General features: G+C 29.0%; 1 protein-coding gene across 2 annotated transcripts in view; it reads left to right on the top strand.

Moving 5' to 3' along the window:
• Window positions 1-21,436, top strand: part of LOC100573179 — a 25,579-nt gene that overhangs the window by 1,665 nt on the left and 2,478 nt on the right. The window contains exons 1-3 of one of the 2 annotated variants that reach the window (XM_003244307.4): window positions 12,241-12,660; window positions 20,150-20,314; window positions 20,459-20,557. In XM_003244307.4, the coding sequence (XP_003244355.1) occupies window positions 12,615-12,660; window positions 20,150-20,314; window positions 20,459-20,557 (310 nt within the window). In that variant the 5' untranslated portion in view covers window positions 12,241-12,614. Of the gene's footprint in view, window positions 1-12,240; window positions 12,661-20,149; window positions 20,315-20,458; window positions 20,558-21,436 lie in introns of those variants that run through there. The other variant, XM_016804190.2, reaches the window with a different exon arrangement.

Genomic DNA, 21,436 nt, shown 5'->3' with positions numbered 1-21,436 from the left:
CCCCCCCCCCCCCAATTCGAGCACTGCCTATACACCGGGTAAAACCTTAGGTTTGCGCGTAGTATTTAAAACAATATAATATTATTAATCTTTATATTTTATATACATTATACACATCATATTATAATATGTTATTGGTATGTATACCGATTTTAGTGTAGCTTATAACCTAGATATAGCCATATAGGTGTTAAATATTTTGCAATATTATATATTTTACTACAATTATTATTTTTGATTATCATATTATATTAATATAATTTAATATAATATAATTAAAGTGTATTATTATTAATTGTATACTTTAATATAAATTGTTTGTTATCAAGACGCACAGTCTTAAAATGTACTCTTTTTTGGACGTTTTCTAAACAAATTATGTTTAAAAAAAATTTGCACATTTGTCATAGCAGTTGCTAGATCAACCTATGTGATATAAAATAGGAATTATTCATGGCTTTTTGAAAAACATCCGCAATTTATTTAACGATGAACCGTTAACATTTTATATAGTTCATAAAACTAATATATACTCATAGTTCAAACTAATATCATGCGGATAGCGGATGTATATACTTCATAAACCTTTTATCATTGTAATCGTGTAAATAATTTAATTAAACAATCAGGTAGGTATCACTGGCATCTATTTTATTACACTATGTCTTGGTCACCAGCACTAGGTGCAGAATGCATTAAAAAAATTAAAAACATAAAATAAAATATAAAATTAGGTTGTAGAAGCTGGTAGCAGTTTATAAACTGCCATAGTATTTTGTTAAACACAAATATTTACTAAGTTGTTTAACACTGTGTAAAAAATTAGATTATTATAATATATTATTCGAAAATAAATGACCAAAATCGTAAAAGTGTCGACAAATCAGTATAATTGTCTAGTTGATTACGCATGACTCGAAAAGAAAATTAACTTAACTGCACGACAATGATAATTAACTATAAAAAGTTAAGTTACAACAATTAAAATTGTAACTGAGTAAGTTAATAAGTTAAAAACAAAAAAAATTAACTAGTTAAGTTAAAAATACTTTTTTAACAGGTTATGCCCACCTTTGAAAAATTATGTGTATTGTGTAGGTTCGTTATACATCTAGATTAAATAAATCGTAATAACTAATAGTATTAATGTATTATATACTCCGTATAATAACTGTATTTTATAAGTGTATAACAAGTAACAACAGTCAATATTTCAATAACTACACGAGGACGTCGGGACGAACGTACCTACTACCTACCTACAAAGAAATAATGATAACTGTAGCAATAACAATATTTCGCGCATAATCATCTTCGTTGAACATATGATAATTGATAAACAAATGAACGTGGTACCTATACCTCATATTCCTATATATTATGAATACTGTAAAGCGTTTACAAACGGTACGAAAAGAAAGTGACGTTCAGAAAAAACACTGTGGCCGCAAATTGATTACAAAATCCGATTAGGTATTGATCGATTTGATCGAAATGAATCGTCCCGTAGATATAATAAATAATAATATACAGTGTTCTCGCAACTTATGCTAGAATTCCATAAGCAGACGGAACCTATAAACAAATTGTCTCGCAGTTTACATACCTCTGTGCACATCTACGACTCGATGGTAATATTGTTCGTATTTTTTTTTCTGAATAAATTCAATTATTTCGCTCGTATTTCTCTCTGATCGCACATTAGTTCATTGATATGGTCATATGGAATATTTCATCTGGCACGCGCATGTGTGTATAGGTACAATCGATTTTTATAATTACAATGTAGGTATTCACACAGTATAATTAATGTGTATATTCGGTTTGGAGAATAGAGATCTCGTGTGTTTGATTTACGTTTAATTAAAAACAATAAATTACAAACGAATCCTGTGGCGCTGTAGTCCTGTGGGTACATATTATATTAATTTATTATACTCGCGTCTCGCGTAATCACTAAGCGATATAATTTACAGACATTGGCGGCAGCGTTTTTAGAAAACCAAAAATCATTGACGAAAGACCACATAAATCACGAAAAACTACTACGCATTATGATAGGCACTCGTCTTACGAAGGGTTGGCGATCAAAAAGATTTTGAAATGCTGTCTTTATTTTTCTATCCTAATTGGGCATCGTACGTGTATCGAACATACACTATGATCATACAATATAAACGTATAATTACCAGCTGTATAATAATATAGTCAGTTAGTCCGAGTAAAACGCGATTGTCACTGCATTAATTTTCTACTTGCATTTTCATTTAATTACTCGGGTATACACTACACCAAACTTATACCAAATGTATACAATTGGCGGCCCGGCGGCGTACCTGCAAAATACTCTCAGTCACAGTATTATTATCAATTATAATATATACTGAAATATTAGCTCCCCGGTTCTGTTTTTTTTGCTGCTTTCTCCTTATATAATTTAAAATGTTAGTTTTTGATAGTCATAAATCATATTTAACTTTATACAATATATGTTATAGTTATTGGGAAAACAAGTTAAATAATAATTTATACTTAATGCAGTCAAGCATTAATTTTATAATTAACAGATAGGTAATGGTGTGTACACAGTTTTAATGTTTATAATATTATAACTAACTCAACCAAAATGAAGCGACATTTTCGTATAGTCATTTCGACCAGCCTTCACAAACAAAATGTTTTTGTTAATTTTTCCGGTCCGGTTAACAAAACATGACGTTACGTATAGGTACAGCATGAACTTCACGCCTTGGCGTACCTACCAGCTGCAAATAACGTTGTGATGTGATATCAAAGAATCAAAGAAAGACGATCGAGATACGGCGCATCGCCACCTGCGAGGTGTGGCTCACTGAGTTTCTATATAGTACTGAACTTTTCAAGCGAATGAAACGTCCATATTATGTAGGCACGAGCGACCGTTATTATGATAAGACTATGCGTTGCTATAAATGTAAATATGCAATACACGTGATTCCGGATATCGATTTAAAACGATACGCCGCAACCTTGCTGTTCCCAAAGCGGCGGCCTTTGTAGTCCAAGGTCCCAGGTCCAGGTTCCAGTCCTTTTCGGCATCAGGATAAAATGTCCGGGGAAAAAAGTCTTAGGATAAACTTCCGAATGAAAGAACAATTTAAAAAAAATATATATAATACCTATGTTTGAAAAAGGTGTAATAAAATTGTATAATATAATAACGCATTATGAAATACCTATAATATCTTTATAATACTACCTATCTATATTGGATATTTGGATGTTTTATTAGGAATATAAATCGGACATTTTTAGTATTTACTAATATTGCAATATGATTCCGTTTTAATCTATTTTTTAAATTTATTTTTTGATCCTTTGGATATTTTTTACCGTTTACCACCAGGTTATTTACACTGCATCGTGCCGAGTTAGCATATACTATAATATATTAAAAATGTCGGTACATAGCTAATCAACAATTAATTATCGATGTATTGACTATACAATATACTTTTATAAAAATATGCTTGTACTTCTGATATCTATTCACCATCTTAATCAATAATTATATTAATAAACGAAAATAATAATTTAAATAATATATCATATTATTAAAATTCAAAATCATTTTGGTTATTATGATATCAAATTTCAATGAACAAATTGTTTCTTAACACGGAACTCTTTGATATAAAAAGTTGCATTACATACGTACCTAATATAATATCTATCATATATATTCTATGGCAAATCTCAACGTCGTTGCAAAAGACACAGTCGATTAAAAATTTTAAAATTTCAATAAGCAAAGCAGATATGAGCAAAAAACTTACGACGTTCCGTGTAATTGTTTTTCTTCATAAATCACAATATTTTAAGTTCTGTATTTTGGAATGTTTCCTCATATCAACGTCGCATTGAACACACGTCACAGATTCCGCCGAAAGAGTCGATGTTTAAAGTAAATTTGTTTTCATATTCTTTAGGGGCTTAAATTTAATTTTAAGACTTACAAACATCGTTGTCGTTTTTTCAATCTCCGGTTGTTGAATATTTATAATTAATAGGTGTAAATATTCTCAACTCCAAAATTTTATTTGAATACCTACACGATTTTGGAATTGAAAAGTTCAAAAAGCTAAAAGTGATAATTTGAAAATAATAAATATAAAAATATATTTTTATAGATAAAATACAAATAACACTTGGTTAATGATTTATTTTAATATAATTATTATATAAGTTTTTATTTATAGGTATTTGTAGGTAGCTAAAATGATTTTTGTATTATATGTGTTAATGTATTCGACACATATTTTATTTTTAATGTCGAAAATAGGAAGACATATTTTTTCTACTGATTTCTTTTTTAAGATTATTTTGATTTTTCTACCTATATAACTAAGTCATTTGGTTTTTAATATTTAATAATGTATGGTAAGTAATTAATTAAACGATTTAAACTGGAGGAAATTATTAAGTTAGACAACAAAATAACTAAAATCGTTATTCTTAGTTTTAATATGTAATTTCGTCTAAATTTAAAATTATAATGTCTATAAAAACTAAAAAGTAACTGTGTTTATAATAGATTTTTTTAAATTTTTTAGTTATATTATGAAATTCATACTTAACGCGTCCAAAATTAAACGGACAAACCCAGGGGTGGACTGGGCCGGTGTGATACCAGATACTTTCCCGGTGAGCCACTGCTCAAAAATAATTTGTTTTTATTATATATTTATAATCATTAATATAGAAAATAAAATTATTATAAATATGAATATTATAAATATTTTTTATTTTCATATCATGACGCATGTGTGAAAAATTGTTTATATGAGGTGTTTAAGATGTTAGATTTCAGTTCGGCTGATTGTCCAACCCCCTCACTCATCAGTATAAGTGCATCAGAAATTATTATTTACAATATAATATGTCTATGGCTTTACCTCTACGCCCAACTTCGTTCCAGGCAGCCTGTAGTCTGGACCAGGGAGCCAGGCTTACTGGTTTTAGAAATATACTCGAAAAATCTCGATTCTCTGTAGATAGCTCACTCACTTTTATATATTTTATATAATTATACCCCCTTGATCAGGATTGTCTGAGAGAAGTTAATTAACTATATTCTGATATTCATATAACCATTATGGTGTGATTTGTCTTTATCTGCTCCATATTTTCTACAAATTGGAGTTCCTGTTGTGGAATAAATTCTCCTGTATAATATAGTCTGTAACAAGTGACAACTAAAAACACGAGAAAATCGAACACCAGGTATTGAAGTAAAATATATTATATAATAATATGAAAATATATTTACGGTTCCAAAGCACGCACGTCACACTGAAGTGCCACAATACAAGTCGGTCTATTTGTTGTCATGTAAAATAATATTATGTATTAGAAGTACGACGTTGGACACGACGCAAATCAACAAACGACACTGAATGAATTAAAATAAATTACATTCAAAGAAACGTCGGCCATTCAATCGCATGTATATATAGGTGCTGCGGCCACCTAGATATTACTTATATCGTAATATTTACGCAAAATGTTTTTATAATATACAGTATGGTAGCTAATAGCTCCGATATAATAACGATGATGATGACGAATATACTAAATACTATATTTAATATTTATCCACACTAGCAAAACATCTAAAAAAAGTCTGATACCTACACTATAATATACTGCACCATCATAATAATAATATGTATGTATACGAGATATAGAAACTCGCAACGCTAATATTTTCAAAGTAGGTGTACTTATGCATTGCAAAAGTTTGGTCTCACGCCACCTTATACAATCCAAATTTACAGGTCGATAGTTTGATACATGTATTTCCACGATTGAAAAATTACATTAAGTTAGGTTCGAGATTCTAGATTCTAATATTATAATTATCACGAAAAAATTAAGTTTTATTTTCTCATTTTTACCTTAATCATAACAATAACTCTGTCGTAGTATAAATATATGTTCTATATATAAATGGTTTGTCAAATGTATGATAATTGATAAACAACACCACGTTTGATAAAAACGCCTTTCGGCTTTCATAATATTAAAACAAAAATTAAGAATACATCACACTCTGAACTCTGAAAAGCGTACTTTGCGATATTGATCGCATACGCCATACACAATAGGTATTATAGGTAAGTACCCATGTTGTAAAACATGATCATAGTAGTAAAATATACCAGAGAGTGCGTTATCGCATCGACGACATAATATTATCACATATTTACATACGTATTGATGTATTATCGAGAAGGCTATTATATAGTATCACCTATCAGTACGCGCTGTCAGTTGTGAATGTAATAAAGTCGTATTATCGATCGACCGTTACACTAGAATACAGGTAATACATGTGAGTATTATAAGTGATATATGACAAGCGAAATAAAACAATGAACAAAGGATTTATAACGAACGTGTGACGAAAAAAAAGGAGAAGAATATATTATTGAGGAAACGACGGAATGCTTGTTTTATACACACATAATAGTGTTCGGGCTATAACAATAATAACAGCGATACGATAAAATTATTTGAATGTTTATGGCGTGTACGCCTATCATATATACATACGAATATCGGAATATTATATACATATACACTGTGCACTACAGCCATCGAATTTCGTATTCCGACTGATGTACCTACGCCTATATCGTCATCTGTATGCGCCGCCGCCGTTTGTCCGATTAATTTTGGACACGTTAAGTCTGAAACGTTTGTTCGGGAAATTATATTACTCGTTATCGTAAAATATCCATGGAGACTTCATAATATAATAATATATTTCACTACACTACAAGGGGATACGTCGCGGTTTCACAACGTTATACGTATACCGTATACCTATACCGTCGTAACCGTAAGTGTATGTTATATATTATAGGATTTCAATACGCCGAGTCGAACCACATATTATAATAATACATATGTGTTACGACTTTACGAGTAGGTCGATATATTTTACAAGTGGCTGTGCCCACCTATATATGCGGAATTTACTTAACCGTATGTGTCAGCGTGTCTGTTTGGATAGTGTGAACACAGAATCGTGTTTTCTAAACGTTTGTGTGCACTCTTGTAGGTACCTATGTACGTCGAGAAACAATAGCACTATCGTATTATTACGTAGATACATTATAATATTATGCCTTATATTATTATAATTATTATCGTTGTAAAAAGAAAATTGTGTACGTGTAAAATAATATATTTTTTCTAAATCCCTGGAACGTATTTCAATGCGAATCTAATCGGAAATCATTATCAATTATAACATATACACATCGCGACTCGCCCTATTGGGCGGCCAAGATTGCCAGTTTTTAATATTCACGCACAGCAACGCTCACGCGTTATATATATACCAAATATTATTGTCGTCGCTATATAAACTTAGATCGCAATAATAATATATACGCACTTCTGCTATGTAGATTCGCAGATCCATTGCTCGATATGGCATCGTGTATTAAAATAATATATTGTTGCAAGATCCTATACGATGTTAATAATTATAATAATTATATATTATGTACATTCTGCTTGGACTATATATGTGTATATTTTTTTTATCTCAACTGCAATCGATCACGCGTGGTACATTTTATTTTTAATTTTGAAATTGAGATACATATAATCAGCGCTCGTCCCAAGATTAATTGGAATCTGGTATATACATGATATAGATATAAAATATATATATGTATGTATATTTTTACCGTACAAGTTGTAAATAGTTGCAGGATCACGATGGTAACATACTGCCTTAAACTATAGTATGGTGTATGTACAACAATATCATTGCATCTGCATTCTGCGTGAGGATAAACGCGTGTGGAATTCACTCAATATGAGAGGTTTCTTGTAAGGATGGTATTTGCATCGAGTAATATCTGCATGTTCCTAAAGTTTTAGGTTCCTAAAGTTATTGCAAGGTTTGGCAAAGCGCGGGGCATGCCTCGTCTACCAGTTACCACCAATTTGAGGTTTTTCTCAGTTTTTTTTGTTTAAGTTTTCAATGAATGATTCAGTGGTAGGAGGGGGAGTAATGCTAACGCAAAATCAGTCCCCCCAGATGTTAGCGGTTCACAAGGAAAAAAAAGGTTTCTAAAAGTAAGTTATTGAATGGAATTTGAACAGACAGCTATATTATGTCGTAACGTGGCTTACCTAATTAGTTTATTCATTCAACGCTTATTTATGATTTTATGATGTTTTAAATAAAATTAAAATATTAAACAGAAAACAGAGATCCTGTATGCGTGTATATTAATCTAAATTGGAATTGTTTTAATTATATTTTTATGGTCGACTTGTTTTGTTTATTAGATAATATACCTAGGTATGTCTATCGACTATCATAAACGCATTTTTTTAAAAAAAAGTGCTTGAAAAAGAAAATGGTAACTTAATGATTCTAAAAACTTCAATTGAAAACAATGTTATACATTTTTTAATTCACATGTAATTTTTGTAAAATGTCAAATGTAAACAAATACCTACTCGTCTTTAGTAAACTATCTAATCTGTTTGCTAAATTATTAGTTATATACAATTGTCAATTAATATAATGTTGACATCTTCTGTTTGCGTTTAGATAAATTTTAAATTTAACAAAATAAGACTGAGGAGATTGAGGATCAATTTTTATATAAAATCTCTGCCATTATATTATGCAACGAGACCCAACACTAGGTATGCATCGTATATCCTGTAGTACTTGTATTTTTTTTTTAAAATTATTTCAACACTATTTAATATTCTACTTAGGTAGTTTCTGAGTAATACATGTTTGGTTATTGTTGTAATAAAATAAAATAAAATGGTATCAAAACATAAAATAAGTGATTCATACTTTCCTTCTGGCCATGTATCAATCATCAATATAATAATAATATTGTGAGTATAATTTAACAAGGTCTGATTTGTGAATAATTTAAAAAAAATCACGATACTGTTCTACAAGTTACAACTATATTATAACATTATATTTTTATAATTATATACTCATGTCATAATGTTACAGTATACAGTATGTCTAAAAAGTAAAAAGTCTAAAGCCAATTTAAAGTGGTGATCACATACTGTAACAATATGGGATTTTTGAAGGTCTAGTGTAATATTAATTCTTAGAATTTCTACATGGGTATTATATATAATTATTGCATGTACATGTTGTCATAATGTCATGAAAATCTCCAAAAACATTTTATGGTTTTCAAACCATCTATACATACTGTATGGTTTAATTGACGAATACATAATAATGATTAATTATTTTTCAAAGAACTAATTTGGAATATATATTATAGTTGCAAAATATTGCACTGTTGTAGACTGTAATTTGATCAGTAATCTTATGATACTATATCAGGTTTTAGTAAACATAAAATAGTTGTCGAAGTACAAATCAATTAAGCCGTTTATATTAATTATTAAAATACTCTTACTGTTATTCCGTTAATAAATATATTAATACGAAGTTCACTTGGTGTCTACCCGATATTATTAATACCTACCTGTTCCCTACATCAGACACTCACTTTGCTCACTTCTACTAATGACAGCGATGTTTAATTTAAAAGCGACTTTTACCACGTTTGGAAGACAAATCCGAGTGCAGCTCGGTCTATCCAAAAAAATAATCGCAAGGTTTTTGAAACCGTGAATACCCCCCCCCCCCCTTGGGCACCATTCACTAGATTGCACAATCGCCAATATGACACTATAGGTAGCAAAATTGTCTTATACGTACGCCATTATAATAATTATTATAATATTATATACATAGTATAATTGCACAGTGGCAACTAGCTTCTGCAACGTGGGTATACAGTCGTCGCGGGTGTGCGCTACCACTCATATATTATAATAAAGTTGAGTTGTTTGCCCGCTTTAAACATAAAAAAAAAAATTACCAAAACTCGTTATCTGCTGCCGGCGAACGGATCTACAAAGGATTTTATACTTCTATTATAGGATCGGATCACGATTATTGGGCGCGTACAGCGTACACCAAGTGGCTGAGTGGGTAGGAAGGTAACTAATAACTATGTATTATATTATCATATTATACTATGTATAACTACTTATTATAATAGTTCTATATTACTATTTTTATAGTATTGGCGATTCAGTCACTACCTATACATCAATGTAATATTATTGTCTCTATATTAGGTATTAGCATTAACAGTCTTCGGGAATACGTTATAATGTTTTTAAGGAAATCCTTTGACATTCGAGTATTGTAATAAGTAGTCTAATAATTTATTATTAACATGTAAATTTCGTATTATTATTGGACCTATATATAGTCTGATGGACCTATACCGTCATACCGACGAGAGACAACAACGACATTTTATAGGAATCTATATAAGTGGTCCTATAGTGTAAATGATTAAAATCAAATTCACCACAAATACATAGGTATAGTAAAAAATAATATTATTGCGTATTTCATAAACTGGGTATCCACTTATTATAATTCTACGGAGATAAAAAAATTCTAAACACTATGTTATTGTTAGTGTTTACGTTTAGTTGTTTTGTCCGAGCGTTTCGTTTCAATAATTCTCCATTGTCGTACGTTGTAGTGTTGTACGTACCTTAGTATATAGTCGGTACCTATATGACTATATGTCCTATACACAAATATAAATTAAATAATAAATAGTAAATACTAATACATAATGAAGCGACAAGCGCGTATAGGCGCACTCTCTTTGTTAACTCTGCACAATACGGACCCGTGAGGAAATGTACTATCGCACGTGACGCCGAAAAATATATAGTTAGATACAATTTGTTTTATAAAACGTTCAAACGTATACTTTGAAAAATACAATAATATAATGTGCTTCATCATTCGTACACATTCGTAAATATTATATTCCAGCGAGTTCATTATTATAATACATTCACGTCAGTTTTTATTATATAATTCTTCAACTCATGTAGGTTTGAAACGTTGTTTGTCACAATAGTAATGATAAACATCTGATAAAATATTCATATTTGAACAAAATATACGATATACGGCATACTCAAATAGTGCACTGTATGATTATTGTGGGTGGAATATCGTTTAAGTTCTCATCTACATCGCAGTGATTTGTGATTAAAACAGAAACGGTTTCGTTGTTTTATACATCGTAAGTAATAAGTAGGTACACATATCATTTGTATTATAGGTACATTATAAATAACTGCCTACGTGTGTCAATGTGTTATAATATATTAAAAATAAATCGTATAAACACATATTTAGTACCAACGAACCATAATATTATAATAATTAACTAGGTATATTAAATTGTAGAGTAGCCGATTTATAGCTTCATCTTATATGCTTAGTAGGCAGTAGGCATATACATAGGTATCTATACATATATTTTATTGCAAAATTAATGTCAGCGGTGGATCTAGGATGTTTTTTATGGTTGGCGCTAAGTTGATAATAAAGCTTCTTAGGTACTATTATCATGAACAACTTTGGGGTAGAAACAAATTTAACCTATTTTTTGGTAGTGGTCTATAATTATAGGTATACTGAACATATACGTTTAGTTTTACGTAGGATTTGTAATATCTAAGTATTTTATTATTAAAAAAAAAAGGTTCAATATGCGGAACGGTGGGTGCTTTAGCTCCCAAGCCCCCCCCCCCCCCAAATGCACCATTGATTACGGTATCTATAGGGTTTTAACCTGTATAAAAATCGATTGTAACGGTTGCAAAGCTGCGACAACAACACTATGATATATCTATATTATACGTTTCAAATGCGTAGTCAGATAATATAGGGTTCGTCCGAAATCGGATGAATAAAAACCGTAAGAACAATAATATAATAGACACATTTTACACACTTCAGTAGGTACTACAATAATATTATCATAGTAGTAGTGTAAATGCGTGCATATTGTACTGCAGATAATCGACAGATTTGTGGACCGGGCGGAGGTAGTACCTATAGGTATATATTATACGCTTATATTAAAATATATAAACGATCGATCGAGTGATTGTGCGACGGTGGTTCGTGCCGAATCCTATCGATAATAATTTTGGTCTGCGGATTTTCGGCCACAAACGGATTCCCACCACAGTTATAATAATAATAATAACAACAACAGTCGCTTCGTTTAGCGGCGCACCTGATAAATGTGGGCGGGTACCACGCGGCGGCTCTCGGCCCGCGCGTATCCGACGAAAATCATTCCTTCGCCGTTCGATCGCCGGCGAAGAGCCATACCGTGTAAATATTGTCTAACAGTAATAATAATTATACACCGCTACGTGTGCCAATATAACATATTGTTATCCCGTCATGGATGTTTCTATTGGGACCGACGACCACGGTTCAAAACCTCAGCTAGAGCATTCATGATAAATACGATAATAATATTATCATCTTATTGTGCTATGAGAGATCGTTTTTTATTTTGAAGAATTTTTTTTGTTTTTCGTTTGATGACTGCTTGTCGTACCTGTAAGAAATCCCGTCATATACGATACTACTGAACAGACACAACTATTGAGACTGCGGCACAACCGCCGGAAACGCGTGGTGTGTAATATGATAAATGGAGAACGGATCTCATTCTACTTTCAAACTAAATATAATCTCCCGTGAGTATAGTAATATAGTTTATAATAATACCTACCTATCTATACATACCTAATTTGATTATGACAAATTCACAATACACCTGAAGCTTATTTTTATTGCTTAGAAACTAAAAAAAAAAAATTAAGTGGTTGCCTTCAAAAATAAAAACAATCTTCTTAAAACCCTACGTAAAACAAACGATTTAATTTAAATTTAACTCTTTTTATATTGAAACACGCATGATTGCTCGAATACAATAAACAATATTGTTCTCAATATTATTAAAAACGCATCGCCGTGTTATAGAGTTTTGTTTATTTTACTTCAAGTATGTACCTACTACAGTACTATACATAATATATAAATACATTAATATTTCTATATATATAAAAATGGATCCTGTTTCCTTTGTATACATATGTATATTTATTATGTATATATTATATATAATATAACATGATCCTATGCTCGTCATTCGTCAAATACATAACCCAAAAACGTAATGTTTAAAATAACACATACAAATTATATGTAGATACTTTTAGATACATTGGTTTTTCTAATAGATATATATATATTACCTACTACTTAATTTATACGCTTAAACAATATGAAATGTTAAAATATATGTATTATCATTACAATAAGTAAGTAAATAACTGGGTAAATCAACTATTCCTATATTGATATTAAACTAATTTAACATGCTTCATAGTTCATCCAATAAATATTTATCAAGTTTAATATTTTCAATTTTATACAGAATAGAAATCAGTTAAATTGAAATTTTAGAGACGACACAATAATGTATTGTTTTATTGTAACCAAAATTTAAATATGTTTTTCATACATATATAATTTAACATTTCTGTACTTATTGTATAATATTATAGGTATAGTCAACTATAGTGTTATGGTATACACATCGACATTAACATTAAAATTAAAATATGGCTTACATACATTAATATTTACAGTTGTAAATTCTAGTTGTACCAATGTATTTTTACGATATAGGTACCTTAATTATTCTAATTCTTACATAATATTATCACCATTATTACTATTATTATCAACTGTATCTGATTTGGCAAAACGCATTGTCTCGTTTATTAATGTTAAATATATAAATACTATAAAGCGTGTTAAAAAATTCTTAATTTATAAATGTATCCGATTTTTCATTAGAACTATATTTACAGTAGACAATATACGTAAATCATGGGAGTTTTTCTGGGAACATTAACCGATATATCATTTTAACTAGATTCAAGGTAATAGTGATTTCGACTGTATTTGTTATTTATTAATATAAGCGTTTCAAATTGGTATCATAACTTATTACATCGATTATTCTAAACAGTCAAACATTAAATTATTTTATTTTTATATCTGTTTGTATAATATATTATGATGTTTATAGCTGCGGTAGTTCAATAATGTGTATATAACAAAATGTCACATTTTAAATTATTCAAGTTTATAAGTTCAAACTTCAAAACATACATCTCTCGTAAATGTTAGCACTTTGATATATTTTAATAACGACATTATAGCTATTATTCGCAATCGCTGTGGTGTTGTACAATAATGACCTATGTCTTATACGTCTATTATATGCCATACTAATGTTAATAACTACCTATACAGTTTATATTATATATATACAATGTACGTAGGTAATCTAATTTATAAAACCTCGTCGTAGGTGTGAGTATAATAATTATACCACAGTGATTTATACATGTATGTTATTATGCTAGCATAAACTCGCGGATAATAATTTAATATGATATATTATATTAAATATTTATATTATTTCATTATTTATATTATTTTCAAATTTCAACACTGTATTATAATAATACACAGATGATCTATGGCGTGCAGCAGTCGCGTATAGTTTTTCGATATACTTATAACCGGTAAAAAGTTAATTTGAATCGTAATTTCACGGCATTCGCGTATATTATATCATATATAGGTACCTACTATATAGATTATAGGTATGTAATATATTATGTCGTACAGAAGGTAATTATTAAAAACGCGGGGTAGCTGACAACGTATATTATGACGGCGGAAAACATTACAGCAACTATAATATTTTAGGTGCGTTTACACCAATAAAACTTGTTAAATATTCACATCTGAGGTCAAGTCGAAGGCCGTGCGTTTTGAGGCAATACGCGTATATAGTTTCAAGTCAGTGTGTAATGTGTATATAATAAATAATACACTGCCTATATCTATAGACACTGCGGAGTTTCGTTGGTAATAAAGACCCCATCATATATAGGCACGTAAACGGTATATAGGAAGGTACCTAACTATTATAATATCGGGCCGGGTCGTGTGTTTACGGGCTGTTCGTGATCTGCCGGCCGACACGCAACTTACCGAGGGCGGGCGGGCGGGCACCAACCCTAATTATCATTAGTGTGTTATATTTATTTATTTTTTAGTGAAACGTAGTAGAAAACAATCGGCGGCATTTGTTTTACCGGAGAATGCGCGTACCTATACAGTAGGAATTCAAATAATTCGGCTTCGGCTTATTATATGTAGAGCCGTAGAAGCGTATACTTTCTATTATTTGCGCGCGACTATTATAAATAATACCTATATATTATATACCTATAAATTCCGATTTAGCTACACTATAAATTTATAATAATACAATAATTCTATTATGTACTTAAACCTACGAAGAAACCGAGCGTGCGGTGCGTAAGAAAATAAGTTTAATATATTTATGAAAATTGCAAGCGTACCTAAATAATATTTTATGAGCAGTAAGTTTGGACGAATGGACGCGTCATTGTCGATACGCCAACGACAGATAAACTTATACGTTATAATATCTGCTGGTGTAGCAGTAACTATAGTAGGTATGAACATAATTTTTAAGCAATTATGGCACTATATTTAGTCTCCAAAAATGTCCATGGTTAAAATGTCCAAAATCAAGAATGTTCACTGTGAGTCGGTGAAATTGTTCAAACTTAAAAATGTCTTTGGTAAATTATTAAAATAGCCCAATATCAAAAATATACAAAATCAAAATAATAAGAGTATCGAAATGGAATAAAAGAGAAAATTAGGTAGTTCATTAATTTTTATTAATTAGTCAAATTAGGCCAAAGAGAAATTGGACAACATTCGCCAAAAAAAATAAAAACTTATGTTGGTTGATCTGAAGAAAAGATACAAGTGTAGGGTATAAAAATAATGAAAGGAGTATATGGACATCTTTAAAATGTTTATCATTGACCTTAATACATTTTAAGGAAGTAATATATGTGTTTATATATGCTAATGATATGGTTTTTTGATTTTTTGAAAACCAGAAAATTTATTTTTAATTTTATGACAAAGTAGTAGGTATAAAGACTATTTTTAATAATATTGATAGCCATACGAATGAATGAATGAATAATATTAATTATCTGACTTTTTAAAAATAAAATATAATATAGGTATATATTAATTGTTTATATTTTAAAATATAAATTAGTGTTGTAAATATATTTTTAGTTAATACCTAATTAATAATTCAATTTCACCTGTGTATTTATCCTATTTTTGATTCTAAACAACTTTGCCAAGGACAGTTTAATTTGGACAATTATTCTTCCGACATTTTTGATTTTGGACAATTTTACCTAGGATATAGATATTTTCCGTGGACATTTTTACCTAGATTGTTCACGTGTTTGTTAAAAAACATGAGTAGGTACCTAGGAATTAATCAATTTTTGCTTGTTTTTTTTTTTTTACTGTCAACTTTGAACTTTTATAATTAAATTATATTTGTCGGGTGCAGGCACTACTGAGTGCTATCCCAATCTGTCACTCTCGCTATGTTTTGCAACCTTAATCAAAATTACTTATCGTACTTAATTTGTATATAGATTATAATATTATATTTTAATAATAATAAAAAAAATGTCATTCGAATAAATTAAAACAAAAGTTAAATACCCAAAAGACGGAATTTTAGATACTTCGGCGCAGGATAATGGTATTATTAGGTTTAGTGCATTACGAAACACTGAAACAGAAATAAATCAACGCATTCGAAAACAATTCTGGCTCGAATGCCGTTTTCTTTAATATGTTGTAGCATTGATTAAATATACATGTATATTTAATCAATGGTTGTAGATACACTTATTACTTAGGTACCTAATATATCATTTCTACGTAGGTATGTACAGTTGTAACTTGTGAGTAAATATAATAATTTAGATAATATTTTCAAAATTGTTTGTACAAATATGATGTTAAGATCATCTATAGTAACCTCGATAGTAACCGTAAGCGTAAGTATTGTTTTTAAATGTCAAGTATTAAAATCTATAACTATTCATCTTATAAAAATAAATATAAGTATAAAATACTATAGGTATATCTGAAATTTAAAAAAATGATTAATACAAATAGTACCAGTGGTTTTTATTATGAAAAGTGCAAGAATTAAAAATGCAAAGTATATAGGTTAGGTTAACATCAAATTTCAAAACTAATAATTATTTACAAGTAATTTTTGAATTTTTTTTATTCAATTTGAATACGTTTTAAGCTTTTTGTTACTTATCATTATCATATAATATAAATATAAATAATATAATTAACCAGAATAAGAAGCAAATGTTTGTAATCCTTATCCTTAACTTTGAGTTCCTTTCAAATCATTGAGCATTTTTTTCTTCCGCGATGATTCAATCAACTTACTCTTTAAGAATGTTTTCTTTATTTTTTTCGTTTGTAAATAAATGTTATTGTTTTAAGTTAATTTTCGTATTGATTACAGGTATTGCAGTATTTAATTTATATTATATTATTATTTATAATATAAGTATATTAATATAGTTTATTTATTAGTTATTATTACGGCAATAAAGAAGGGTTCTTATGTGTTAGCTTACCAAAAAATAAAAGGTTGGTATTTACCCTGAAATAATCCTAACGGAATTTTTACATAGATGATGTACGTATTACCGATTCGTTATCATAAGTATTATCTAACGTCGTGTTCATAAGATGGAATGAAAAATTATAAATAATAAAGTAGGTAAATAACTAAACTATGTCAATATCCTTCAAATATATTGCACAGCGTTTATTGATTCGATAAATATATATTATATAGTGATAATACTAATCGGGTTACTAAATTAATTTATTGGATTAATAAAAATTAAAAGGAGTATCACAAAATTAATTAATTTTATTGGTACAATAAATTGATTGTTACCACAATATATAATTAAGACAATATAACTAATAAACAGGATCAATTTCAAGTCAATAAGTGTATATTGTTTGTTAATCAAATTAGCTTATCCTATGCAGCTATAGGAGAAGGTTGGTACATGTTAAAAAATTATAAGTGAAACGTATAAATAAGATTGTTTTTTGGTCTGTAACTCAAAATTTAAGGCTATCAATGGGTAAATTCGTAAAGATATAATAAATATACTAAACAACTATCATAACAATACGTTTTACATAAAATTAAATGTTCCTACTGATATATTTTTTAATAAATAACAGTTATATAATAATATAATCATAAATTAAAATTATATATATATATATATATATATAAACCAAATACGATGTAGATATACCACTCACTCATTCACTGCATCGAAAACTACAAAACGTACGAACTTGAAATTTACAATAGTTGATTCCTCTAATGATCTAGCATTCTAGCTAGATATGCAATAAGAAAGGATTTTTCCATATTCGAAATCGTAATTTTTTTTTGTTTATAAATGGTTGCCATGGTTGCAGATTATAATTTTATAATATTATTTGTATTATTTTAGATTCTGAGAGGAACGAGGAAGCTAGTGGTTTTACAATGGTGTTTATTTTTATTTATTTTTATCCTGTATACAAAATTTCTATGGCGTGCTTCAATTTCAACATATAATATCTTAAATTTTAGCAAATTGGATCAAGATGGTACTTTAAAGAGGTCATTTTTTGATTTTCTCAATAGTTATTAAAAACCACCGAAAAATTACGAAAAACTGCTAAAAACGGGATTTTAATTTTTAACGCTTTGTTTATCACCAAAGAAACGAATAAAAATAAAAATAACGATTTTAGTTATTTTGTTGTAATTTATAATATTAATTCAACTTACAAGCTATAATAAATAATAATAATATAAAATATCCTGCAGACTGACAAATCGTCTCCATTCGGAATCGTTTTTCGTATACAATGATATTATATCATTGAATTCAAATTGAATACTATCCATTATACAGTAATCCACTTGTAACCTACTATACAGCAGAGTGACATCCACTTACCCAGGTTTTTTTTTTGTATGCACATGGTTGCCATTTGTTATACACCCAAAAACTCAATTGAATGTGACGAAAATCTCAGAGATTGTTTTTGGAAATTTCAGAAGGGTTTAGAGTGTATGTAACTTAAACCACGTTAAAAAAAATATGCCAAGTGCTAAACCCAATCCGTGACTTGTGTTTGTCTATCTATAAGTCGAATTATTTCTCAAAGCTATAGGTACACTGACGCCGATTTGTCTATGAACTGAGGTACACTGACACCGAGATATACTGATATAGCGTATATACTATATGGCTAAAATAATATATATATAAATAGAATTTGACACAAAAAAACCGCATATAATTTATAAATGGTGGTATAAAAAAGTTAAATATGGTATACCTATACATTTATAGCTTAAACTGGCGGATATGTTCCAAACTTTTATTTTTGAACTCTCCGACTAATTAGTGATAAGGAGTAGAAAACCTTTTAGATGAAAAAGCTGCCTTCGAAATAATTTGGTTTAAAACAATTTGAATGCTCTACATAATCGAGTAGCCTAAGATTTTAGACAACTCATCAAGATTAAGTTAAAGGATTCGTTGTTACAAAATCGATAATAAATAATAATAAAGTGTATATTCATACTATTTGAACTATATACGTAAATGTTTCGGTTCGTTTCCAACTTATGAACTAAACTTTTCCGTACCTATACCATATACGAGCTTAGCTCAGTTGGTATACGTATCAGCTCTTAATATTATTATTGTTATTATTGCATTATAATTAAATTACTCTGAAATAAATAAATAAATAAAATGAAAAATAAATAAAACTTTCGACTAAGATAACTAAAATTATCAATTTTACTAATTATGTTTGTTTAGGTTATGGAGGTCAATTATTTTTAGGACCACTGTCAATGCTAAAATAAAACAGTTAACTCAAGATGACAAAATATATTATGTGATAATGCTCGATTCAATTCGGCACTCAGTGTTGTTTTAAATTATTTTCTTTGAATGATTATATTACCGAGAGCTTTTATTTTGAACTACGGAAAACTATCTACTTTTAATAATAAATATTTCCATTGATAGTTTACAATTATCGCTTTCGTATAATATGAAGAAATTTGCATTTATAGTAATATTATGTTCATTTGTATTTAATAATATAATATAGAATCAACAAATCACAACTGCCGAAGACCATTGACTCTGTTTTCTTTCATTACGGCCACGGCCAGAGATGGTTCTCAAGTTACGGAAAAACGCTTGCAAGATGTTTCCAAAGTATTAAAAGACAATTTGACAAAAGGGACTGCGTTGAAATGCAAGGAGAAAAATGGTCAGCATACTATGTGTACTATTGTAGTATTAATGAATAATTTTATATTAATATGTAATTTTATGTGATGCACTAATGTGTATGTAATACTATAATGTTTTTAATATACCTACTCGTTTTATAAACATTTTGTTTTATTATCAGTTGTATATCCCATCATTCATTTTACCGAGGATCGAAATTCGTTGATGTCGGTGCTACAAGATCAGAACGAAGTAAACGAGCATTTTAAATTACATCAAGGTGAGAGCTGTTGTTAATATAAAAATTAACGTTAGTAAACTCTAAGATAAAAAAAATATATAAATTATATTACCTATATATTATAATATGTATAATTAACAGAAATAGGTTTATACAATATAATATATAGACTAGGAAACTAAATTAACCACATCAAATTAGTTTAAGTGATTTGTCATTAATAAAATATAAATTTTTGGGTAGGTACCCACCTGTCCACCAATAAATTAACATAATCGATGTTAGTACTTATACATTTATATTAGTTTAATCTATATTATTAAACTGGTTTATTAGTGCATGGAATCATATTATATTTTGTTTACAGCAATATAACTATGTTACAATTCTATGTGGTGTACTAAATATCGGTACTTCAAACATGTTTACTATTTCAATAATAAATATTAACACATTTTGAGAAAGTTAAGCTAAATTACTACAACAGTTCACGTAAAGTTTTATTATATTAGGAAAATAATTATTCAAAGTTCAAACATGACCAATAATTAAATCAAACATATTTATCTCTAAAATCAATTATGTGTATAATATATACAGTTATGTGCGGTTAAAAGAGAATAAGTCAAAATCACTAGTTTTTAGGAAATCAAAAAATGTCTCATTTCTGAATTGATTTTTCATTTTTACAGATAATTTAAGACAATATTTTTTAAATAATGTATAAACTACTTAGGTACAAAAAACATTTTTTTCTACAAAAAATTCGACCAAATTTATATTTTATTTGCTTTTACACGCGCACCGTCCGCCGTCGTATATTAATACTTAGGAATATTTATATGGATATTATCTTGTTTAAGAGGACGTCGCACCCGCTGTGTTGTCTCCGTCTTACACACGTACGTTATAGCAAAT

Source organism: Acyrthosiphon pisum, chromosome A3, assembly GCF_005508785.2.
Source record: "Acyrthosiphon pisum isolate AL4f chromosome A3, pea_aphid_22Mar2018_4r6ur, whole genome shotgun sequence".
Taxonomy (NCBI): domain Eukaryota; kingdom Metazoa; phylum Arthropoda; class Insecta; order Hemiptera; family Aphididae; genus Acyrthosiphon; species Acyrthosiphon pisum.
This window is presented reverse-complemented; position numbering and strand designations above follow the sequence as displayed.